The sequence below is a fragment of the Chrysemys picta genome, chromosome 10 (assembly GCF_011386835.1).
Source record: "Chrysemys picta bellii isolate R12L10 chromosome 10, ASM1138683v2, whole genome shotgun sequence".
Lineage (NCBI taxonomy): Eukaryota > Metazoa > Chordata > Testudines > Emydidae > Chrysemys > Chrysemys picta.
In genome coordinates this window covers 85,704,813-85,725,876 of record NC_088800.1, presented here as the reverse complement: position 1 = coordinate 85,725,876, position 21,064 = coordinate 85,704,813, and the positions used below count along the sequence as shown (strand labels likewise).

Sequence of the window (21,064 nt, the reverse complement as noted above, 5' to 3'; positions counted from 1 at the left end):
AAAGAAGAGAAATAGCAGCAAGTTCATTCTGCGTTCTTTGTAATTAAGAAAAATGTGAAGCTCAATTTGCCATTTGTGGGGAAGCCCACAGTTGATACGCTTTGTAATTTTACAACCAGTTGCTGTGTGCTTAAGGGTGCGATACCTAAGCAGAACAAATTTTAATCTTTCCTAGACAGAGGGTAAGCTATATTTTATGTTTAGACATGAAAATGTAATGCCCTCCTGAAAATGTTAATTTTTCAGCACTAGCAGCATTTTTAGGTGCTTAACTGAAGACTTGAATGTGTTCAAATTACTTGCGCAGATGAAACTTGTTATGCTTTTTTGATGTTTTTTTTAAATAGAAACCATTCTGAAGGGATTCCTTTTAATCTTGGTGAGTCATCAAAATGCAGATAAACTGCATTCCTTTGACAAGGTACATAGCGTTTATAGTGCCCTAAGCAGTCCTTCCCCAACACACTCCTATTTTGGGGACTATTCTTGATGATGTCCTTTACTTAGAAGAATCCTTTAACTATTTCCATTACTGGCTTTCAGTGATTCTTGAAGCAAAATAATCTTAAAATATACAAAGACATTTTAATATTTCAACTAGCGAGGACAAGGGTTCAAATGCACGAAACTCAACGTATGTGGAGATCTTGAAAAACATACCAGCATTTTTTCTTCATCACAAAAACCCCTCAATACTTGTCTGTCTTCTTATCTCTTCCACCCATCCATGCCTACATCACCTTGTCCTCCATCTACTATTGCATAAAGCTTAGAATTTTCCTTCATGCTTGATAACCAGAGAGCAAACCTGCTAGCCAAAGACCAATGATGAGGGCTGGGGGACACTGGCCAAAGGCAACACTTAGGTGGCAACCACGTGGTTGTCCTCCATTCCACCCCACACAGCTGTAGGGAAGGGAAAGGACTATTGAATTCTTACCGGGATATTATCCCTAAATAATGCTTGTGAACATGCCTTTCATATCAAACTCCAAATACTAGGTGTCAAAGTGGGAACCCCTTCTGGCTGCTCTATGGGGAAGCAGAATATTGTCTCTTCTTTCCCTTCCATTCCCGAGTCTCTTGGATTCTGCAAGTCACAGCAAAATCAGGGAAAGTTTGTGCCACCATTAATGGAAATCATTTAAGTCCCCTTCAAAATAAATTTGCTGTCAGGCTCTTACTGTTAAACTGAATTTTTTGTAAGCTGTAGAACTTGAGAAACATACAAACATGAACTGAATGTGGCACAGGAGGAAGATGATGAGCTGAGGCCAGGAAAATAACTTCCGGGTTGTGTGGTTTTTTTTCTTTTCCATGGCTAGATTGAGAGACGTCTGGACACAGTGAGATCTGTTTGCCATATTTCACAGAAGCGGCTAATAGCATGTTTTCAAGGCCAGTATGGCACTGATGCTGATAAAAGACATGTAAGTACTAGAGCACTTCAGATAGTACTCGGATTCTGGCTTGTAAAGGCCTTCTTTGTACTGATCAGCTGACATGTCCTAAGTCAGCTACCAGAACAAAACTCTCCTGATTCATCCCACATGTTGACATTTCCTACTGATTGGAATGCTTTGGTAAAGCCCCACTGTGTGCAGGGTGCTCTAATGTGGTCAGAGCACTTGCTCTGTTCCCTGTGTCTGGGAATGTATTTGACTTAGGATACGTCATTTGTAAAATGCATCCATATTCCTCTCTTTCGGTGTGCTGAGCCCCTGCTATCTTCATTAGGAGTTTCAGGTGCTCAGCAACTCTGAAAATCAAACTCTCTTAAAAGTACATACAGAATCCTTTTGACTAAAATCAGTCAAAAACCTTTCCCCACAAAATAGACTAAATACTTAAACATAAATAGATGACTATAAACATCATCTGAAGGAAAGTCTCAGGAGAGGCTCTTACACATACAGACACAAAGAATGCCCTCCCACCAGATTTTAAAACCTTGGTCTAGACCTCAGGCAAAAGTTGTGATCTGTATACAGTAGGGCTGTCGATTAATCGCAGTTAACTCACACGATTAACTCAAAAATGTCCAGTGATGTAAACAAAAAGCGGGTGGCATTATCTTCTGCAAATGAAAACAAACTTGCTTGTCTGAGTGATTGACTGAACAAGAAGTAGGACTAAATGGACTTGCGGGCTCTAAAATTTTACATTGTTTTATTTTTGAATGCAGTTTTCTTTGTATATAATTCTACATTTGTAAATTCAACTTTAATGATAAAAAGATTGCATTACAGTACTTGTATTAGGTGAATTGAAAAATATTATTTCTTCTGATTTTTTTACAGTGCAAATCCTTGTAATCAAAAATAAATATAAAGTGAGCACTGTACCCTTTGTATTGTGTTGTCATTGAAATCAATATATTTGAAAATGTAGAAAACACCCAAAAATATTTAAATAAATGGTATTCTATTGTTTAACAGTGCGATTAATCATGCAATTAATCATGATTAATTTTTTTTAAATCGTTTGACAGCCCTAGTATACAGACAACAGAATCCCTATTGGGCAGTTTTCTTTGAGGTAATCGTAGTTACAATAGAGAAGGTGTAGTTTCAATAGAAAATCTAAAAGTGAGACACTACTCAGTGGTTTGAGCATTGGCCTGCTAAACCCAGGGTTGTGAGTTCAATCCTTGAAGGGACTAGATGACCTCCTGAGGTCCCTTCCAACCCTGATATTCTATGATTCACTATGCCGAGTGTTCCATGTTCAAAAACTTTAACTGTGGGTTTGAAAAACAACCTCTGTTGATCAGGGTCTTCTGAAAGTCAAACTTATTCTGACTAAACAGTTCACACTAATGAGATGTCTACACTAAATGCTTCCTAAATTATGATGCATGGTCATTAGCATCTCTAACTGTGGCGTATTCAACTTTCTCCTGAGAAGCTTTGAAATTGGCCATTTAGCTTGAGAGTTAATTTCTCAACTATCCTGTCCTACATAAGAGTAGCAAATATCATAGTAGTCTGGAATAATTTTAAATTCATTTCAAAGGCCATTAAGATCTGGAACGCTAAATACTTCAGTAGAGATTGTAGGAAAGGGAAGAGCAAATTTTAAAACAGATACTCTTTGCAGTCTTTTTCCAGTGTATCTTAAGGGAGAGAAATTAAATACTAAGTCTCTTCTCCTCTTCTACAGAAAAAGCTTCCTCTAACAGCTTTTGCTCAAAATATGCAAGAAGGATCTGTCCAGCTAAGCGATGACACTCTGTTGGGGTAAGTGTCTGGGGTTTTGTGGAGCTATGGTTCCTCATTGTATAGTTCTGCATGCAATAACTTCTGTAAAATGAGTCTATTAAAATGCTTGTACCTTTAGTTAATTAAAAGTAACAGCAGCGAATCCAGTTTATAAATGCTGCATTAATTTAGGCAATCTGCAGGACAGTGCTGATAGTATTTAGCCCTAAAGTTGACGTTTTATTACCCTAGACAAATGCACATTTGCAGGTTTTTTCCATAGAATCATAGAAATGCAGGGCTGGAAGGGATCTCAGGAGTTCATGTAGCCTACCCCCTGTGCTGTGGCAGGGCCAAATAAACCTAGACCATCCCCGACAGGTGTTTTGTTAAACTTGGTTTTAAAAACCTCCGATGGAGATTCCCCATGCTCCTTTGAAGCCTGTTCAAGAGCTTAACCATCTTTCTGGGTTAGAAAGGTTTTTCCTAATATCTAACCTAAGTCTCCATTGCTGCAGATTAAGCCCATTACTACATGTCCTACCTTCAGTGGACATAGAGAACAATTGATCACCATCCTTTTTATAACAGCCCTTAACATATTTGAAGTCTCTTATCCCAGTTGTCTTTTCTCACGACTAAGCATGCCCAGTTTTTAACCTTTCCTCGGAGGTCGGGTGTTATAAACTTTTTAGCATTTTTATTGCTCTCCTCTGAACTCTCTCCAGTTTGTCCACCTTTCCTAAAGTGTGGTGCCCAGAAGTGGATACAATACTCCAACTGAGGCCTCACCAGTGCAGAGTAGAGTGAGACATTTACCTCCCATGTCTTACGACACTCCTGTTAATATACCCCAGAATAATAGCTTTTTTTTGCAGCTGTCCTCACATGAGGATCACAAATTGAATATGAATCTATAACCCCCAGATCCTTTTCAGCTGTATGACCATCCAGCCAATTATTCTCCATTTTGTAGTTGTGCGTTTGATTATTTTCCTTCCTAAGCAAAGAACTTTCCACTTGTTCTTACCGCATTTCATCTTGTTGAATTCAGACCAATTCTCCAATTTGTCAAGGTCATTTTGAATTCTAATCCTGTCCTCCAAAGTGCTTGCAATCCTTTTAAGCTTGGTGTCATCTGTAGATTTTATAAGCATTAAGGAAAATATTGGGCCTGGTACTAGTCAAGACTGACCCCTGTGGGATCCCATTAGATATGCCCTTCCAGTTTGCCAGCGAATCATTGATTGTAGATTTCCTAAAAGCCTTTGTATTTATTTTTAGGGTTGTCACTAGAACTTAGACAAAAGGTCACAATATTGTTCTTAAAGATGAACCAGGATTACTTCAAAGGCCAAACCATGGTCTGGGTTTTGAACCTCTCAAAAATATTTTATTGCTTAATGTTACAGTATTAAGACTTTTTGATATTAAAGGGATGTTGTACATTGGAAAGAAGGAAATCAAAAACCTCCTACATACAGAACCAGGTCCTCAGGTCCAACCAAACTCTATTTAGTGAAGGGTCTGAAAGGGGTAGGAAGGAGAATTCTGCTTCCCCAGTCTTGGCACTACTTTGTCCCCTAGAATAACAAAGCATCCTAAAGGCTCTTTAAAGTTACAATAGTAATAGATTCCCTAGGGATTGTTTGGATGAACAAGGTGTTCTAGCCATTCTCGCTGCCTGCCTGGGCTCACCCTAATGTGCCCCCTGTCAGGGCGAGAAGCAGGTAGCATAGAGCCAGCTACCCCAGTTTTATGTCACCAAAGGAATCTCTAGCATTTTCAGAAGCACAAAGTATCCAGAAAGGGGACAAAGGATTTGTCCTATAGGTCTTCATTCTGCATCTTTATTTTTTTTAGCTGTAGTTGTGTAATAACTTGAATAAACTACACAATGCTTTCCTGTCCTTTTTTTTTTTTTTTTTAAAGGAAGATGCTTGACACTTGTGGCGATGCAGAGAATAAACTGGCAGTAGAGCTCTCTCACCATGAGGTACAGATTGAAAAAGAAATTTTAGACCCACTAAACCTACTAACAGAGGTAAGTCACTTCATGCTCCAAGAAACACTTACGGCATTATATTTTCTGAGCAAAATCATAACTGTACATGCTGCAAACTTCACTTCTGTTTAAAAAACAAGTGAATATTTTATTTAATGCAGGATTATGGTGTTTTTTAAGTTTTACAGACTTCAGTTACACTTAGCTACATGACACAATTCTAAAGTAAATATAAACATTAGGTGTCTGTGGTTTCAGGCAGAAATCCCCAATATTCAGAAGCAGAGGAAACAGCTTGCAAAGTTGGTTTTGGACTGGGATTCTGCAAGAGCTAGGTAAGAAGTGATTTCAAATACCATACAGTTTGCATAGTACATGCTGATTTCTTAGTAATATCTCCTCCATGCCTAACCTCGCTTTGGTATTTGCTTCTGAAGTGCTGTAATGTGCAATGTTAACACTTACAGGGGGAAAACATCAATTAAGTTTAAGACCTTAAATGGTACAAAAAAGAACACCTGGCTTTCTGATTCGAATATGGCTCAAATTTAGATCTCTCATATTGTCAGCCACCAATATAGGTAGGGAAAACTGTTCACATGTAAGTGAATACAAGCGTGCATCTTTAGTCTACTCCCCTTAGCTCAATAATTTAATGAAACCAAGTTCAGCATCTGTCCAAACCGTGTTCTGCTCAGTGTTGGGAAGCGTTCCTGTGGGCAGTGGTGTTTACACTGTTAGATTTATTTGTTCAGGATGCTACTAGAGTTTTTTAAAATCCTTTCAGTGTCGTGTACTTCCCACCGTCTGCTTGTGAACACCAGGTTGAGGGCGAGGCATCGTCATTGTGTTGCCATAGGATTTTAATTCTGTCACCATATTGGAGTGCTTTTATAGCATTGTCAATGGAACCCTCTCATGGGCCACTGCCCAAACTTCCGTTTCAGACCTCTCTACATCCTGGCTTACTGAACCTGTCATTATGGATAAATGCCCTCTTTATTAAGGAAGTGTGGCCTGCTGATATTAAGTCATGCTCATTTTTATTTGAGCTGCCTGTGGTGCTTGCTAGGACTGGTAGTCTCTGCAGACTCCACATCCATGTTGGAGAGGAGTGGCTGCAGGATTCATGCTAGGATATAGTGGCACATTAGATTCACTTGGCCACCCTGTGTCTCCTCTAAGACAGTAGGCATGTTTCACACCAATGGCCCAGAAGCGGGGGGTTAAATTGTACTGGGACCTGGTTTTGAGACTACCTTCTGGAGTAGTGAATAGATGTCTGCTCACCAGAGGCAAGCAGTTAAGCAGAGGGGACCTTAAAGACATTGACTTTGTAAGTAGTATATTAAGCGCTAACTATAATCTCCACTGAATAACTGTAGTTTCTCTTATACAGATATAGCCAAGCCTGCAAGACTTCAGGAACTAATTTTCAAATGCATCCATCAAAAATAGATTCCCTTAAGGAAGAGATGGATGAGGCTGGAAATAAAGTAGAACAATGCAAGGTAAGGCGATCTCTATGAATCCTCTCCTTGGATAGATCTGCCACTAAGGGCATGTCCATGGATGACTTTGTATACCTCATTGTGGCACCAGTTGTACTTGCTGCCATCTTCACAAACTTCAATGGGTTAAGTGTTATAAAACAATATGCAGTTAAAGGTTATCGGGGCTAATAAGCAATGCAGAGACTGGCACAATTGATTGACATTTCTCATTTAGCTGTTTATTTCTGATTCCTGGGATATCTTACTGCTCTCCAGAAGGTCAGACACTGTGTTGTCCATCCCACAAGTAAAAATTTTCCCCAAACCTTGCACTGTTTTCTCAATGAGGTGAATTGTCTCTCTGGTTCATTCATTTCTTGGTCTCTGAGGCTATAAACAAGGGAGACAATTGTGAACATCTATCCATTAGGCCTGGACTGAGATGTTTTCATCCTCTTATAAACCAACAAAGAGCCACTAGGTCCTAAATAGAAGAATGGATTTCAAGACAATGACCTGGAGATTATGCTCCCAGTTTCCTTATACACAGTCCCTCAGCTGTCCAAACTCCATGCTGGAGATTCTTCACTGGGCTTTATTACTCCCATCTGTGCCTTTCTTTGGTTTTGTTACTCAGTGACACTTCTTGATTACTTTTTAATCTCACTACTGTGGAGTTTGGGCAGGAAAGTATTTGGGAAGTAATGAGTTTTATAATGAAATTTGTAGGTATTTCTACCATGTATTACTATAATATCCAAGCACAAATCATTGTTATATTTACTGGGCAACTTGACTTGCTGTAGTAAATAAAAACAGAAAGTTAAGTAAAATCCAAAAATACTTGGAAGAAAAAACCCAAGGTGCCATTTGAACAGCTATATTTACCTGCTTCAAGGGATGATGATGTCAGTATTGTTACTTAAATGATATACCTTGATAGTAATCCAGTTTAATAGTACAGACCTTTGATTCGCCCTGAGTAGCTGGATTTTTGGAAGGGGGTTCCTAAAAGAGCCTTTTCTCTGTCAGCCCTCCCACAGGTAAAGCACATCACTGGTGATGCTGAACCATTGGGCTGCAGCTGCCAGTACTGTTTATCCCATTAGTCCACTTGATAGCCTGCCACCTGATCAGTGGGCAGGTGGCTAGCTAACTTCCAGATCTCCTTGAGATTCAGCATTTTGGGCTTGGGGGGCAGGGGGGGATTATGTAATATGAATCATAGAAGTGTAGAACTGGAAGGGATCTTTATAGGCCATCTAGTGCAAACTCCTGCACTGAGGCAGGACTAAGTATTATCTAGACCAGGGGTCCCCAATGCGGTGCCCGTGGGCGCCATGGCGACCGCCGGGGCATCCACGTGCACCCGCCTACTGGCCGCCGGACAAGCAGCCGCCGAAATGCCACCGAGAAGTGGCAACATCAAGAAGCGCTACCGTCGAAATGATGACGCTGCTTCATGGCGGCATTTCGGCGGTGACTTCTCTTGACGTTGCCGCTTTGCGGTGGCATTTCGGCAGCTGCTTGTCCGGCGGCCACAGTCCTCGGCTGCTAGTTGTCCAGCGCCTGCCCCACGGGAAAGGTTGGGGACCACTCATCTAGACCATCCCTGACAGATATTTGTCTAACCTGCTCTTAAAAACATCCAATGACAGAGATTCCACAACTTCCCTAGGTAATTTGTTCCAGTGCTTAACTACCCTTAGATTTAGGAAGTTTTTCCTAATGACTAACCTAAATCTCCCTTGCTGCAATTTAAGCCCCTTACTACTTGTCATGTCCTCAGTGGTTAAAGAGAACAGTTTATCACCATCCTCTTTATAACAACCTTTTATGTACTTGAAGATTTATTTGCCCCCTTCTCCTGCCCCCCAGTCTTCTCTTCTCCAGACTAAACAAATCCAATTTTTTAATCTTTCCTTGTAGGTCATATTTTTAGATCTTTAATCATTTTTGCTGCTCTCTGCTAGACTTTGTCCACATCTTTGCTAAAGCGTGATGCCCAGGACTGGGGACAATACTTCAGTAGAGGCCTTTTCAGTGCTGAGTTGAGTGGAAGAAATATTTGTATTCTTAATATATGAATTTAATGGGGGCTGCCAAACACATTACACTTGTAAATTTGAGTCTCGCAATGTAAAATGGCTTATAAAATTACAAGGTATGCTTTTCTTTCCTCCAAGGATCAACTTGCTGCAGATATGTATAACTTTGTGTCCAAAGAAGGGGAATATGCCAGATACTTTGTCATGGTGAGTGTCCTCTTGTTTGCTTATATTCAGTTATGGTGTTTGTTATATGCAAAAAAACCTTCACATTTCATTTCATGTGTTAAACCTTCTAGTGTTTGTATGTGTTCATCAGAAGCTAACAATATTTTTTTTTAAATGTGGGTTCTGTTCTCAGTTATTAGACGCACAAGCAGATTACCATAGAAAAGCATTAGCAGTCTTAGAAAAGGCCCTCCCTGAAATTCAAGCCCATCAAGGTAAAGTAACTTGTGCTCTGGCTGATGCTTCTCCTTGCCTGTGCCACCTCTGCACTATATTCTCCTTCTTTATCTTGATTCTTTTGCATGCAGACCCTTTTTAATAAGGACATTATAATCTTTTTTAACAACGTTACATTCCCCAACATACTTCCGTCTTTTGCTGCTGTGCTCTCTGGAGCTGCTCCAGTCCTATATTAACACACTAATGTAACATTAAGGGTCTGTCTGAAACCTGAGAGAGAAAGGGAAGACTTTTTTTTTATGTTTTTAGCTTGCACTGGGGTGTTCCCTCTCTTACCTGGACATAGTGTGACTTTTCATTAACCCCTTCCTGGCACCTGTATGCCAAAGAGAACTCTCCTTCAAGAGAGAGAAGCTAGGATACTAATTTCTCTACTAGTATAGTGGGATTCAAACCCCTCCCTAAGTGTTTTTCCCTGCCTTTGCAGCATGGGGCAGGGGCACTTGCTGGTTTGAGCTAAAGTAAATAGTGAATTCTCTGTAACTGTCTTTAAATCAAGTTTTGAGGACTCAGTAACTCATCCGGAGGTTGCGGGCCTACTACAGGAGGGGGTGGATGAGGTTTTCTGGCCTGCAATGTGCGAGAGGTTAGACTAGATGATCATGATGGTCCCTTCTGGCCATAAGTCTGAGTCTAAACTTTGTGGGGGATGGTTTTTTTCCTGAACCCCCCCTTTCTCTGTGCATATTATATTGCAACTACATCCTGGCCCCAAATTCTGTGGCTAATTCTAAGTGTCCAAGACTACAGAGCTAGCCTACATCAACTATTCAGGGTACATCTAAATGAGGCAGCTACATCTGTTCTATCAGGCTATGCATTAGTCAACTTGAGTTTAGGATTACCTTTACATTGTCCTAAATATCACCCTTACCAGCATGGTGCCCACTATTGTCATTGAAGTCCCTAATGCCAAAGGGTTTAGCTTCAGCAAAGTCTGAGACACCCCTATATTGTGATCGATATCAAATGTGCTGAGACTTTGGCAGAGCATATCAAGCTATGGACCAAGAGGAAATTCTTAAATTCTCTAAAGCAAGGAAATTTTGAGATCTGATTTTGCTGGAAGTGAGACACACAATATCTGCATTTGATATTCCTAATGGAAGACGCTATTTAACAGGCTAGTGCAACCTAATAAGTATCTTTCTGTAGTGCCATGATGGAATGCTGTGGACAATTGAGGTCTATTCTGTATTTAAGGGAACTAGGTCTGACTGCACTGGCTTGCTTCCTTGCATATTCATTAACCAATTTGTTCAACACTTGAAAGACGAAGTACTGCCTAAGTGCGAAGTATTCTATAGCAGTCTGTATCGCTTCAAAAGCATGTGGGGAGGCAGAATGGTCAGTGGATGCAGCCTTGGGTTCTTTTCCCACCTCTGCTCTAAGTTATTGTGACTCTTAAGCTCTCTGCACCTCAGTCTTGCCACTGTTTGTAAAAATTGGGATCATTATGGCTCGCTTGCCTTTTGTAAAGCACTTTGCAATCAGTGGATATGAAAGGCTAAATAAACGCCAGGTAGTGGCGGTACAGCTTTTTGTATTGCATATACGCGGTATGGAAACCTTAGAAGAAGCCACAGTGCATCTGCACTAGAATCTATCAGACCTGGTATACTCTGCTCTTTCGGTTTTTCTTTCTGAAAGAAATAGTGCATGATACAGACTGACAGGCTGTCAATGCTTTATATGCATTTTTTCAATGACAACAGCAGAGAAGTGTGGCTAAAAAGAGAAATAATGTGTTATAGGGTGCAAGGCAAGTTGGTCTCTTATGGGGAAAACATTTTGTGTCAAACTTGAAACCAAGTCTTGCAGCCGTGAGGAAAATTTTAAAGTGAGCTTGAATGCCTTTTTTTGGAAAAGGGAGGAGAGGATTGATATTAGAACAGTGACACCCCCCCCCCCTTTCATATGGTGATTCTAATGGAGACATGGGGCTACTAATTATACGTTTCTAAATAAGTGACTTTTTAACACAGTGTGTTAAGCTTTGTGTTTGGCTTAGCTGTTAACACACAATGTCAGCTGCGGGTAAAACCACACTACAAACAGCTTGGACCAAGCAATTTGAACTTATTCTGAGCAAAATTCTTTATCTACAAGAGGATTGCAAATCTACACGTTGGGGTCTCAGAGAATCAGAATGAACTTCTTAATAAATTTAAAACCACATGAATGTTCCAACTAAAGCGTGGTGGGGACATAATGTCTTCCACGTATACAAAGGAATAAATATGTGATACACTATCCGAGAGATGGGTCATTATTTACTGTCTTTTATTTACCGTCTTGGTAACACCTGCAAGCTCATCATTTTTCTCTTCACTCGTAAATTTAAGGGGCTTTACAAATCAAGGCTCAAACTTGCAGTATTTTTTTAAAATTCCTATTACCATACTGGAGACTCTTCTCTAAACTTCTCTGGGGCATAATTCAGTTTTATTGGATATCTTGCTCAGTGTTTTTCTACTCTTTAACTAGACAAATGGACAGAAAAGCCAGCCTTTGGAACGCCATTGGAAGAGCATCTCAAACGCAGTGGTCGTGAAATTGCACTCCCAATTGAAGCCTGTGTCATGATGCTCTTGGAAACAGGAATGAAAGAGGAGGTAGGAACTTCTACTTAATGCGCAGTGGTCTTTTACTCCTGTAAAAGGCTCAACTCAAAGGAAAAAAATGGACACAGTAGAGCCCAGTAAAACTATTGGGTGCGGGAAATAGCAGCTATAGCGATCAGTGTGCGTGCTAAGGTGTATAATTGCATATGGCATGTTGCCCACTGGTATGATATAGGCTTTCCAAGACTACGTTTTTCAGTTCCATCCAAGATTCAGATGCAACTTAACCTAAATGTAGAAAAGCAGAGAGACCGGAAAGAGCATGGTTATCCCTTAGTTCTTCTTCGAGTGATGGTCCCTATTTGTATTTCTGTCGTGGGTGCGCATGCGCTGGAGCCGGAAGGTTTCGTAGCAGTGTCCGTTGACCCGCACATGCACCGTGCATCTCCTTGTGCTCCCAGCCAAGTTTATAATAGGCCGTGTATGCTGCCAAGGCAGACAGAACCCTTCACTCCCTTGTTGTCCACAGTGCCGTAGCTGCCTACCTCCAGAGGTCCCGTGTCTTTCGGGCATCGCCCAAAAGTCTGCAATTGCTAGTTGTAGCAATTGCAGACCAATCCAAAGGCAAAGCACTCTCCTGCCAGCGGATCTCAAAATGTGCTATAATTGTATCCGGTGGTTGTACGTCAGAGCATCTAGCACGTCCAGATGCACCCAGAGATCCATTTTTGAGATCCGCTGGCAGGAGAGTGCTTTGCCTTTGGATTGACCTCGAAGAACCTCCAGTTACAGATAAGTAACCTCTTCAAGTGGTGGTCCCTATATGTATTCCAATCGTGTGATTACTGCTGGCTACTCACATCAGTGCAAAGCAGAGGTGGGTGCAAGGATGCAGAAGAAAATGCAGTCTAATACAGCGCGGCCCACAGCCACTGCCTGGGTGATAGGCCAGTAGGAGGTGAAGGCGTGAATGGATTGCCATGTTGCTGTTTGACTGATGTCCTGCCAGGATGTTCTTGAAGAGGTTACTTATCTGTAACTGGAGGTTCTTCGAGATGTGAGATCCCTATTGGTATTCCAATACTGGCCCTCCATCCCCTCTGCTGCAGACTGGCATTCTTAGCGGTAAGGGGGTCACTGGAGAGCTGTCGACCCGCTCAGCTGGGAGCATGAGGAGATGCACATGTGCGTCAATGGACGCTGCTACGGAAACCTTCCAGCACATGGCACGCTGACACACCTGTGATTGGAATACCAATAGGGACCCCACAGCTAGAAGAGCCTCCAGTTACAGGTACGTAATCTCCTCTTTTCAGTGCAACAAGAGCTGACTCAGTCATGGTACAGTTTAAAAAAAAAAAAAAGTATAAAACTTGTAACTGCTGTGAAAATGGAGTCTGGGTCATAGTATTGCAAGTCTGAAAGATGAGACCAGCTATCGGTCAAGTGAATTTGACACTTTAATTCTCATAATGTAGGGCTTATTCAGAATTGCTGCTGGAGCCTCCAAGTTAAAGAAGCTGAAAGCTGCATTGGACTGTTCTACTTCCCAGCTAGATGAATTTTATTCAGACCCCCATGCTGTTGCAGGTATTTTGAGTATTCTGAATCAGAGCCTGTATAAACTACTTAATTTTATTTCATGTTTAACCTGGCAGACATATTACAGTATTTTAAGATATTAGATATGATCTGTAAATGAAAATGAAATGAACCTTCCACCCTAACTGCATAGCCTTAGAGATCAAGTGTAGGGTGCACGTGCCGTGAAAGTTATGCATGTGGATTTTTGTAAGGCCAGAACAGTGTTCAAAATTCAGGTGGCGATGTTCATACGAGTGTCATCTTTCTCATGACAGGTCTATTAAAATGATCGAGAGAGACTAGGGCATGTACAGTTGTAACTGTAGTTCTTACCTGGTAGCACCATCTTGAAGCTTTATAGTGTACTCTTGTCAGCTAGATTGGTAAATGATCCCTGTAGTGTCCAGTGGTAGGCCCCAGTCTGTGACGTGCTGTACAAATCTATTGAGGGAAAAGTCTGAAGTGTTCAGTCTGAGGCCTGATCCTGCGCTGACTTCAGTGGGGCTTCAGACGTGCAAGGATTGAAGCCAAGATCGTTTCAAACAAAATCTAAAACGAGTCTGTATGAGCTACTGGCTAAGAATGTCCCTCTACTTGCAGGTGCCCTGAAGTCTTATTTACGAGAGTTGCCTGAACCTTTAATGACCTACAGTCTGTATGAAGAATGGACGCAAGCCGCAAAGTAAGAGCGCTTAAAATCTGGATATGCCAAGAAATGTGTGCACTGAATTGTGTTACTAAGGCCTGGTCTACACTGGGGGCAGTGTCAATGTAAGATACGCAACTTCAGCTACGGGAATGGCGTAGCTGAAGTCGATGTATCTTATTTCGACTTGCCTCCGGTCCTCACAGTGCGAGATCGACTGCCGCGGCTCCCCCGTCGACTCCGCTACCGCCACTCGCCCTGGTGGAGTTCTGGAGTCGACGGGAGCGCGTTTGGGGATCGATATATCACGTCTAGACGAGACGCGATAGATCGATCCCCGATAGATCGATCGCTACTTGCCAATCCGGCGGGTAGTCTGGACGTACCCTAAGTGAGGAAAAATGAACTTATGGAAAAGGTCACAGGTTTACACCTTTGTGCTTTCAACTCCAGCTAGTAAATATTTGTGTGCTGAATTTAATCTTCAAACTTTTGTGCATTAGTGTCCTGAGTTGGTTTTAAAAGCATTAAAATATATTTAAGTAAAACAGCTTACATTACATTTGAGTATTAAACTACTTCAGACTCTTGGTTACACACTGTGAGATATGTGCAAAGGGCATTGCCTATTACAAGCAGAGTTAATGAAGGGATTCAGAGCAGTTATTAAATGAGTGAATGCAGAGGCAAGAGGATAATTATACATAGGTGGAAGCCTATAGACTCTGCTTTTCCTTTGCTGGTAGCCGAAGGAATTCTGTTCGCTGATCTAAAATTTCTCTTCCCCACAGCATACAGGACCAGGACAAAAAGCTGCAAGAATTATGGAAAATTTGTAAAAGATTGCCAAAGCCTAACCTAGCTAATTTCAGGTACATTAAGAACAATTGCTACAATTTTTAGCACTACAGTTTCAATGCTAAAAAGTCTAACCTGTTTCAAGGCTAGGATGAATAATGATACGCATTTTGATCTGGTCTGTACAATTAGCATTGTAAAGGGACATTTTGTTTTATCAAGTGCCTTAGTGTCACTGTTGATGGTTCCATTCAGTTTTATTAATTCCTTGAAGTGTGGTCCTGTAGAATTGTTCCCTACTCTCTAACACCCTGGACTGATCATAGAACAGTAGTGTAACTTCTGTAGCTTCACTCCAGTGGTGCCTTACATAAACCAACACTCACTATGTAAGGTTTCTCAACTTCACATAGTATTCCTTTTCCTTGAGAACTTCCCAAGCTCAGACACTGCACCTGGCTTCTTCCTAAGCAGCTAACCCTCTTGCTGATTTCACCCTCAGAGTGAAACACAGGGAAAACAAGTTATCTGAGTAGTCTTAAGTGCATGACAGGAAAATGTTTACTGTAATATGGTATTTTGTCTTTATTTAATGTGCTTCCCTAGTGCATGATATTTCTAACCTCAATACTCTAGTTTTTGCTGTAAATCTATTAAAGTTTTTGAAGGCATGCTAGTTCTTCCATGCTTAAGATGGAAGGTATTTTCCAACTATTAGTCACTTTCTCAGTAAACTCAATTTTCATTGATTAATTGGAAAGAAATGGAAGAAAATTAGTAGCAAAGTACTAAGCATGAAATTTTAGTCCCATTTTTACCAGTCACCCTTAGGAGTTTCTGGAAGCTTGATTTTGAAATGTTTAATCTGTGATTCCAGTTAGCCGCATCCCCTCCAATGAGACAGCAACTATTAGCAGTCATGTGCTAGCAGAGCATTGTATGTAGTGAACTGTTGGCACCATAACTGTTTAATGACTTGATTCATTCTTTGTAGGTATCTAATCAAATTCCTAGCAACACTTGCACAGAACAGTGACATTAACAAAATGACACCCAGCAACATTGCAATAGTGTTAGGCCCCAACTTGCTATGGGCAAAGACTGAAGGGTAAGTTGGTTCTGTTACTAATTGTATCTTCAGTAAAGAATAGGAATACAGCTATAAGTGCTTACCCAAGATCTGAAAAGGTCTTAAACAAGTTGTTGAGAAATGAATTGTAAAGGGTGGGACTTCAGGAGCATGTCTGCTCTCTTCCTCCAGCAAACATTATGAATTGCACACAGACTAGTAGCATAAAGGCTGTGTAGTTTTCAGAATTTTTCCGTTCCATGCACTTTGTGGAAGTCTAGAATATTCTGGAAAAAGCCTGTGCTTGATTATTATTATTATTATTATTTTTATGTGGCAGTAATTGTGTAGTGGCACTCGTTTAATTCACAACTTTCGGCATGCAAAATGAAGAAAACAGTATTTTTAGCTTCGAAAGAGGTGTCTGTATCTAAGATCACGATCTTCTGAATTTTGTCCACAGATCTCTTGCTGAAATGGCAGCAGCAACTTCTGTCCATGTGGTAGCAATTATAGAGCCAATAATTCAGCATGCAGACTGGTTCTTCCCTGAAGGTAAAGACTTGCAGTGATGGGAGGAATTCTGTCAATACTAGTTCCATGGTATTCCTACACTGTTAAATAATTAGGAATATAAAATGTTGATGCACTGCTTCTGTGTACATACATGTCTTACAAGGCTTTATCTGTCTTCATCCAGATGTGGATTTTAATGTATCTGGAGCATTTGTTGCTTTACCTGCCACTAATTCCAATCACTCCTCACAACTTGGGAGTGAGTCTGAGTCGGGGACACTGGAGAGGAAGAGGCCTGTCAGCATGGCTGTAATGGAAGGCGATTTGCTGAAGAAGGAAGGGTATGTTTAGCTCCTGTCATTTTTTAGAGCCATTAGCACACACTGAGAACTCCCAACCACTGAGGAGGTTGTAATTTAACATGTTTCGTATTCATCTTAAAATAAAACTTAAAAATTGTGGTCAGAAGGGGAATTCTATGGAAATACTCCTAGATAACCCGTGCGTGATTTATTTCCCCTCATATTATTGCAGCCTGAGGAAGGGTCAAAGGTAACGTACTGGCATTTACTTCAAGTTATGCTCTCTGCATGATAAAAGCCAAGCAGATAATTACTGCTTCTGTTTACAATATTCCCAACTCCTAGATTTTAGGTCTCAAAATCCATTAAAAATAAAAGTACATTTGAAAGTATCTATTGCTTTAACTTTTGAATGTTCCAAGGCTTCTGTTTAAAACCACAGGCTGAAGTGGTGTTATCTGGTGCCTTCATGATAAAAGACTTCTGATTTGATGATGGTACAGTATCCCATGGCAGATGTGCTGTATTTACCCCCATACAATAACATGTAGTGCATTTGTTATCAGTTTTTCATATCCGTATTTAAGGGATGTGCTGTTCTAACTCCTTGTGCAAATATTAAATTGTTACCTTGGTTTTAACTATGGTTAGACGCATGCAAATTACTTTATTTATCGCAAATGTATACTAGATTTCCCTACTGCTGTCATGTGGTGAACAGTATTGATGGAGGGGAAAAAGAGAATCAATTCAAGGTTCATTCTTTCTTGTTTTAGTGGATTTTAACCATGTCAAAAAAAATATTTCTAGAACATGCCGTGTTAGCTTTTTAAAATGGCATATGTTGGAATGACCGAGTTTATCCATAGTTAAATAAGGTAGTAGTTTCCTTTCTTTTTTCATGCTTTTAACCATGCAAATGTGTATAAGCCTTTCTTTAGTAAATAAATGTTTATCTTGAAGTCTATCTGGAGACTTGAAGATACCGTTTTAAAAAGTTTGTGAAACACCTAATGCACAAAGTCTGAAGATACCCTGGTGTCTAAGGAAATTTGTATATATTTACCAGTGTGGTAAAATTACTCAGCACTCAGATCTCACTTGCATCAATGTGTGTCTTCAATTTGTAATTGAATAGCCCATCCCACTGATGTTTAGTTTACCCTTCTGTGTGAATAAGTCAAGTTGTGTTGCATGTCTTAACAACAGTGGTGTTATATGGAGAAAGGTGAAGCTTTCCTTGTTGCTTTTGTGCATGCTAAGCAACATGGGTTGCTGTCTGAGTTGTAACATGCAATATTGCTCTTTGGCTTTATTTATCTGGAGTTGGCCTGCATGGTGTGTGTTCACTCTCTCTTCTCTCTAGCTTTGGTGTCAAGGTTGTGGACTTCCAAGTGACTCCTCGGAGAGGTGGCACTATAACTAGAAAGCACACATCCCCAGCTTTCCAGCCACCACTTCCACCTCCTGAGGCTGGCATGCTGGCTCAGACTGTAGCAGACCAGCACTCACAGGGTTCTGTGGCTGAAACCAGCCCAGTAAGTGCAACTTTTGCTCCCTTTGCTGGCACAGCAGAACATTTACAAAGTCAAGGAAATGAGGATGTCAGGTAAGAAGTCTGGCTTCTGTTGGCAGTGGCTTAACAGGCTGCTTCAGCAACAAACTGGTCTCTGTCAGTATAAATGAATCAACAGGGTATTACCATCCAACTTGAATATACATTCCCTTTTTGTAACGTGCTTTGAGATGTATGATAAAAAGCACCATACAAGAGATGATGATGCATCTTTCTCTTTTTAATTTGAAGTTAATTACTATAAAATCTGTCTTACAACATGAGAATTTTCAAGAAGTCTCCATCAGTATACTCAGCTGCCCTCTGTTGATTGATCTCTTCAACTCATAATCCTGGAAGTATCTTCAAAACTCAGGCTCAGTTTATTGCTGAAAGCACTAAGAAACTCAGTGGCAATACTAGAAGCCTGTAAGTCTTGTCTTGGTCATGTCTGTTAAGTGATCTAGATTCATGTCTTGTTTGCTTTTCATTAGCAAGTGTGTTAGCTAGCAAGGAACAGACCTAATCTTAACCCTTAAACAGCAAGTCAGAAGTCAATTTATCACTCTTTGGCATCAGCTTCTTTGGCACAATGGTATATTAGATTTTCACCACTTGACTGCTATTGAAATTCTATGCAATCATTTGCTTTTTTGCTAGTCACTATATATTTTGATCCGGAGACTAATTACAATAGATTTGCCCATTCCTTTTCACCCTCTAGGGTTAATGTAACACTTCGCTTTTGGTATTCTCCTGGTTCCTCCAAGTGAGAGCTGGTAAACCATTTTAAAGTGAAGTTTGGAGAAGGTTAGTCTTTTAGGCAACCTCCCACAAAGTAAAACAGGCCATAGGTGCCATTGCTGGATTGGTTCAGATCAGTAACTTTGTTGCACTTTACTTCACTTTTGTTCCCCAAGTGACATTCTTGCAGATCTGATCATAATGGATTAACTCTCCTAAATTAACAATGCCCAAGATCTCTAACTCTGAAAACATGAACTACACCCAAGCTATTAGCAATCAAGGACAGTACTAATGGATTCAGAAGTACAGCTGTATAGAAGGGGTTGTTCTCTGCCTTTAAGAGAATGTACTGATAGTTTTTCTTACCTAAATTTATCTACACAAAAGCTTTCTTGTTTTGTGAGTGTTAATGAATTCTTCAGTGGCGTTGGATCTTGTAAAAGCCAATACCCTCTCCAAATTCAAGATTACAATCTAACAATACCAACCGGGGAGAGGAATGTACAACATGCAGGCAAAATGATCAGGCATAGAGTTTAAATTTTTTTTTTTTTTTTTTTTATTGTGAGGCAAGTATATGGTGTGGGAATTGCAGGAGAAGTAAACTGCCTATGTGTGGGAAGGAAGGACATGGATTAGGGGGAAATGCATTCCCCACAACCTGCACTCCACACAAACCATTCAGACTCCTTGGTTCTCTTCCTGTCCTGTTGTCCTTATGCCCTGGTGGCTTCACTCTTCCTCCGGCCCTGTTCAATGCCTAGATTTTTGAGAGTAATCCAAGTGTTTTCCATGAACATTCAAGTTGGGAGTCTGATGAACCAGCCTTAAATGTATTAACTCCTCTTCAACACAGAGCGAATACAGTCGGTGTTAGAACAGTAATTAATGTAAATATGTATTCCGGCAATCATGCAAGGCTGGCTATAGATTTATTTGTACTCCAGATCATTGTTTTGGTGAGACTATATCAAACGTAGTCAGCAGGGCACGCTTAAGACTAAGACTTGGTCTACGCTAGAAAATTAAGCTGGTTTAATTACATCGTGTGTGAAAAATCCACACCTGTGAGCGGCATTTTAAAGCTGACCTAAGTCCCTGTGTAGACAGCGCTCTCTCCTCTTGGGGAGGTGGATTTACACCGTCCCTCCCATCAGCATAGGTAGTGTCTGCGCTGAAGTGCTGCCGCTGTGCCGCTCTACTGTTTCAAGTGTAGACCAGCTCGAAGTGGACAGCTGACCATGGCAGCTCTCAAGATGCACAGTCTCGTTACTTCAGTTGTAACTCAGAATCCCTTCAGATACCATTTTAGTACAGGAATCTGTTTCCCATGACTCGGACACCTGTATCTGGAATTTACCTGTTTCTGGTGTAAGCCCATGAGTTTGGTGCAGTACATCTGGGGGAAGAGGTATATCAAAAGCAACTTCTGATTCAGGTGTTTTAAATTTTCAGTACCTCAAAGCCCAGGGACACTGCAGCTTCAACTACTCCTCCGCCCGTGAGAAATGGTGGGCACTTAAGCACTATGCAGAACCAGCCACAGTCATCCAGTAGCTCTAACCAGCTTTGTGTTAGTCAACCCCAGAATGCTGCTGGTCCCAGCCCCCACGCAGTGAGACGAGGTATGTTGGGTTCTTGTTTGCTAGACTCATTTCTTAAACAATTGTTGTGGTTAAAATATTGACCTCTCTCAGCTGGGTGCTTGCCCAAGTAGCCGTTTTCTGGGATCGCTGTCAGTTATTGCACTCCTGGTTTATTTGGATGGACCAATTCTCCACTCAAGCCAATAATTCAACAATGTGTTTTACCAAAACCTACTTAAACTTGAGTGTGCTACCATGGACAAGTCTGAAGAATACTGCGATGCTGCCAACAGTGTACAGTGGTATCACTCAGGCAGGAGTTTGCTGATTAATCATCTTTGTCTTCATTTCTTGGTAACCAATATGAAACTACAGCAGTAGTAGGCCTGGATAATTTCAACTGGAAAGCGTCTGGGCATTTTAAATGATGTTACTCATTCCCTTATTTTAAGGTTTTATTTCAGCTGTACATAGTAACTAATA

General features: G+C 40.8%; 1 protein-coding gene across 21 annotated transcripts in view; it reads left to right on the top strand.

Annotated features, from left to right (window-relative positions):
• The window catches only part of ARHGAP17 (Rho GTPase activating protein 17), a 73,858-nt gene that overhangs the window by 44,942 nt on the left and 7,852 nt on the right, over positions 1 to 21,064 (top strand). For 10 of the 21 annotated variants that reach the window (XR_006175114.2, XR_006175113.2, XR_006175112.2 and 7 more), the window contains 16 exons: positions 1,326 to 1,430; positions 3,163 to 3,239; positions 5,133 to 5,244; positions 5,464 to 5,540; positions 6,605 to 6,716; positions 8,885 to 8,953; positions 9,108 to 9,189; positions 11,702 to 11,829; positions 13,257 to 13,368; positions 13,963 to 14,044; positions 14,800 to 14,880; positions 15,801 to 15,914; positions 16,339 to 16,430; positions 16,576 to 16,732; positions 18,060 to 18,302; positions 20,451 to 20,620. Coding sequence is in view for 9 of the 21 variants with exons in the window: in XM_005288922.5 (XP_005288979.2) it covers positions 1,326 to 1,430; positions 3,163 to 3,239; positions 5,133 to 5,244; positions 5,464 to 5,540; positions 6,605 to 6,716; positions 8,885 to 8,953; positions 9,108 to 9,189; positions 11,702 to 11,829; positions 13,257 to 13,368; positions 13,963 to 14,044; positions 14,800 to 14,880; positions 15,801 to 15,914; positions 16,339 to 16,430; positions 16,576 to 16,732; positions 18,060 to 18,302; positions 20,451 to 20,620 (1,813 nt within the window). In the remaining 12 variants the exon portion in view is untranslated. The remainder of the gene's footprint in view (positions 1 to 1,325; positions 1,431 to 3,162; positions 3,240 to 5,132; positions 5,245 to 5,463; positions 5,541 to 6,604; positions 6,717 to 8,884; positions 8,954 to 9,107; positions 9,190 to 11,701; positions 11,830 to 13,256; positions 13,369 to 13,962; positions 14,045 to 14,799; positions 14,881 to 15,800; positions 15,915 to 16,338; positions 16,431 to 16,575; positions 16,733 to 18,059; positions 18,303 to 20,450; positions 20,621 to 21,064) is intronic. The other 11 variants (XR_010591226.1, XR_010591225.1, XM_005288927.5 and 8 more) reach the window with 2 other exon arrangements.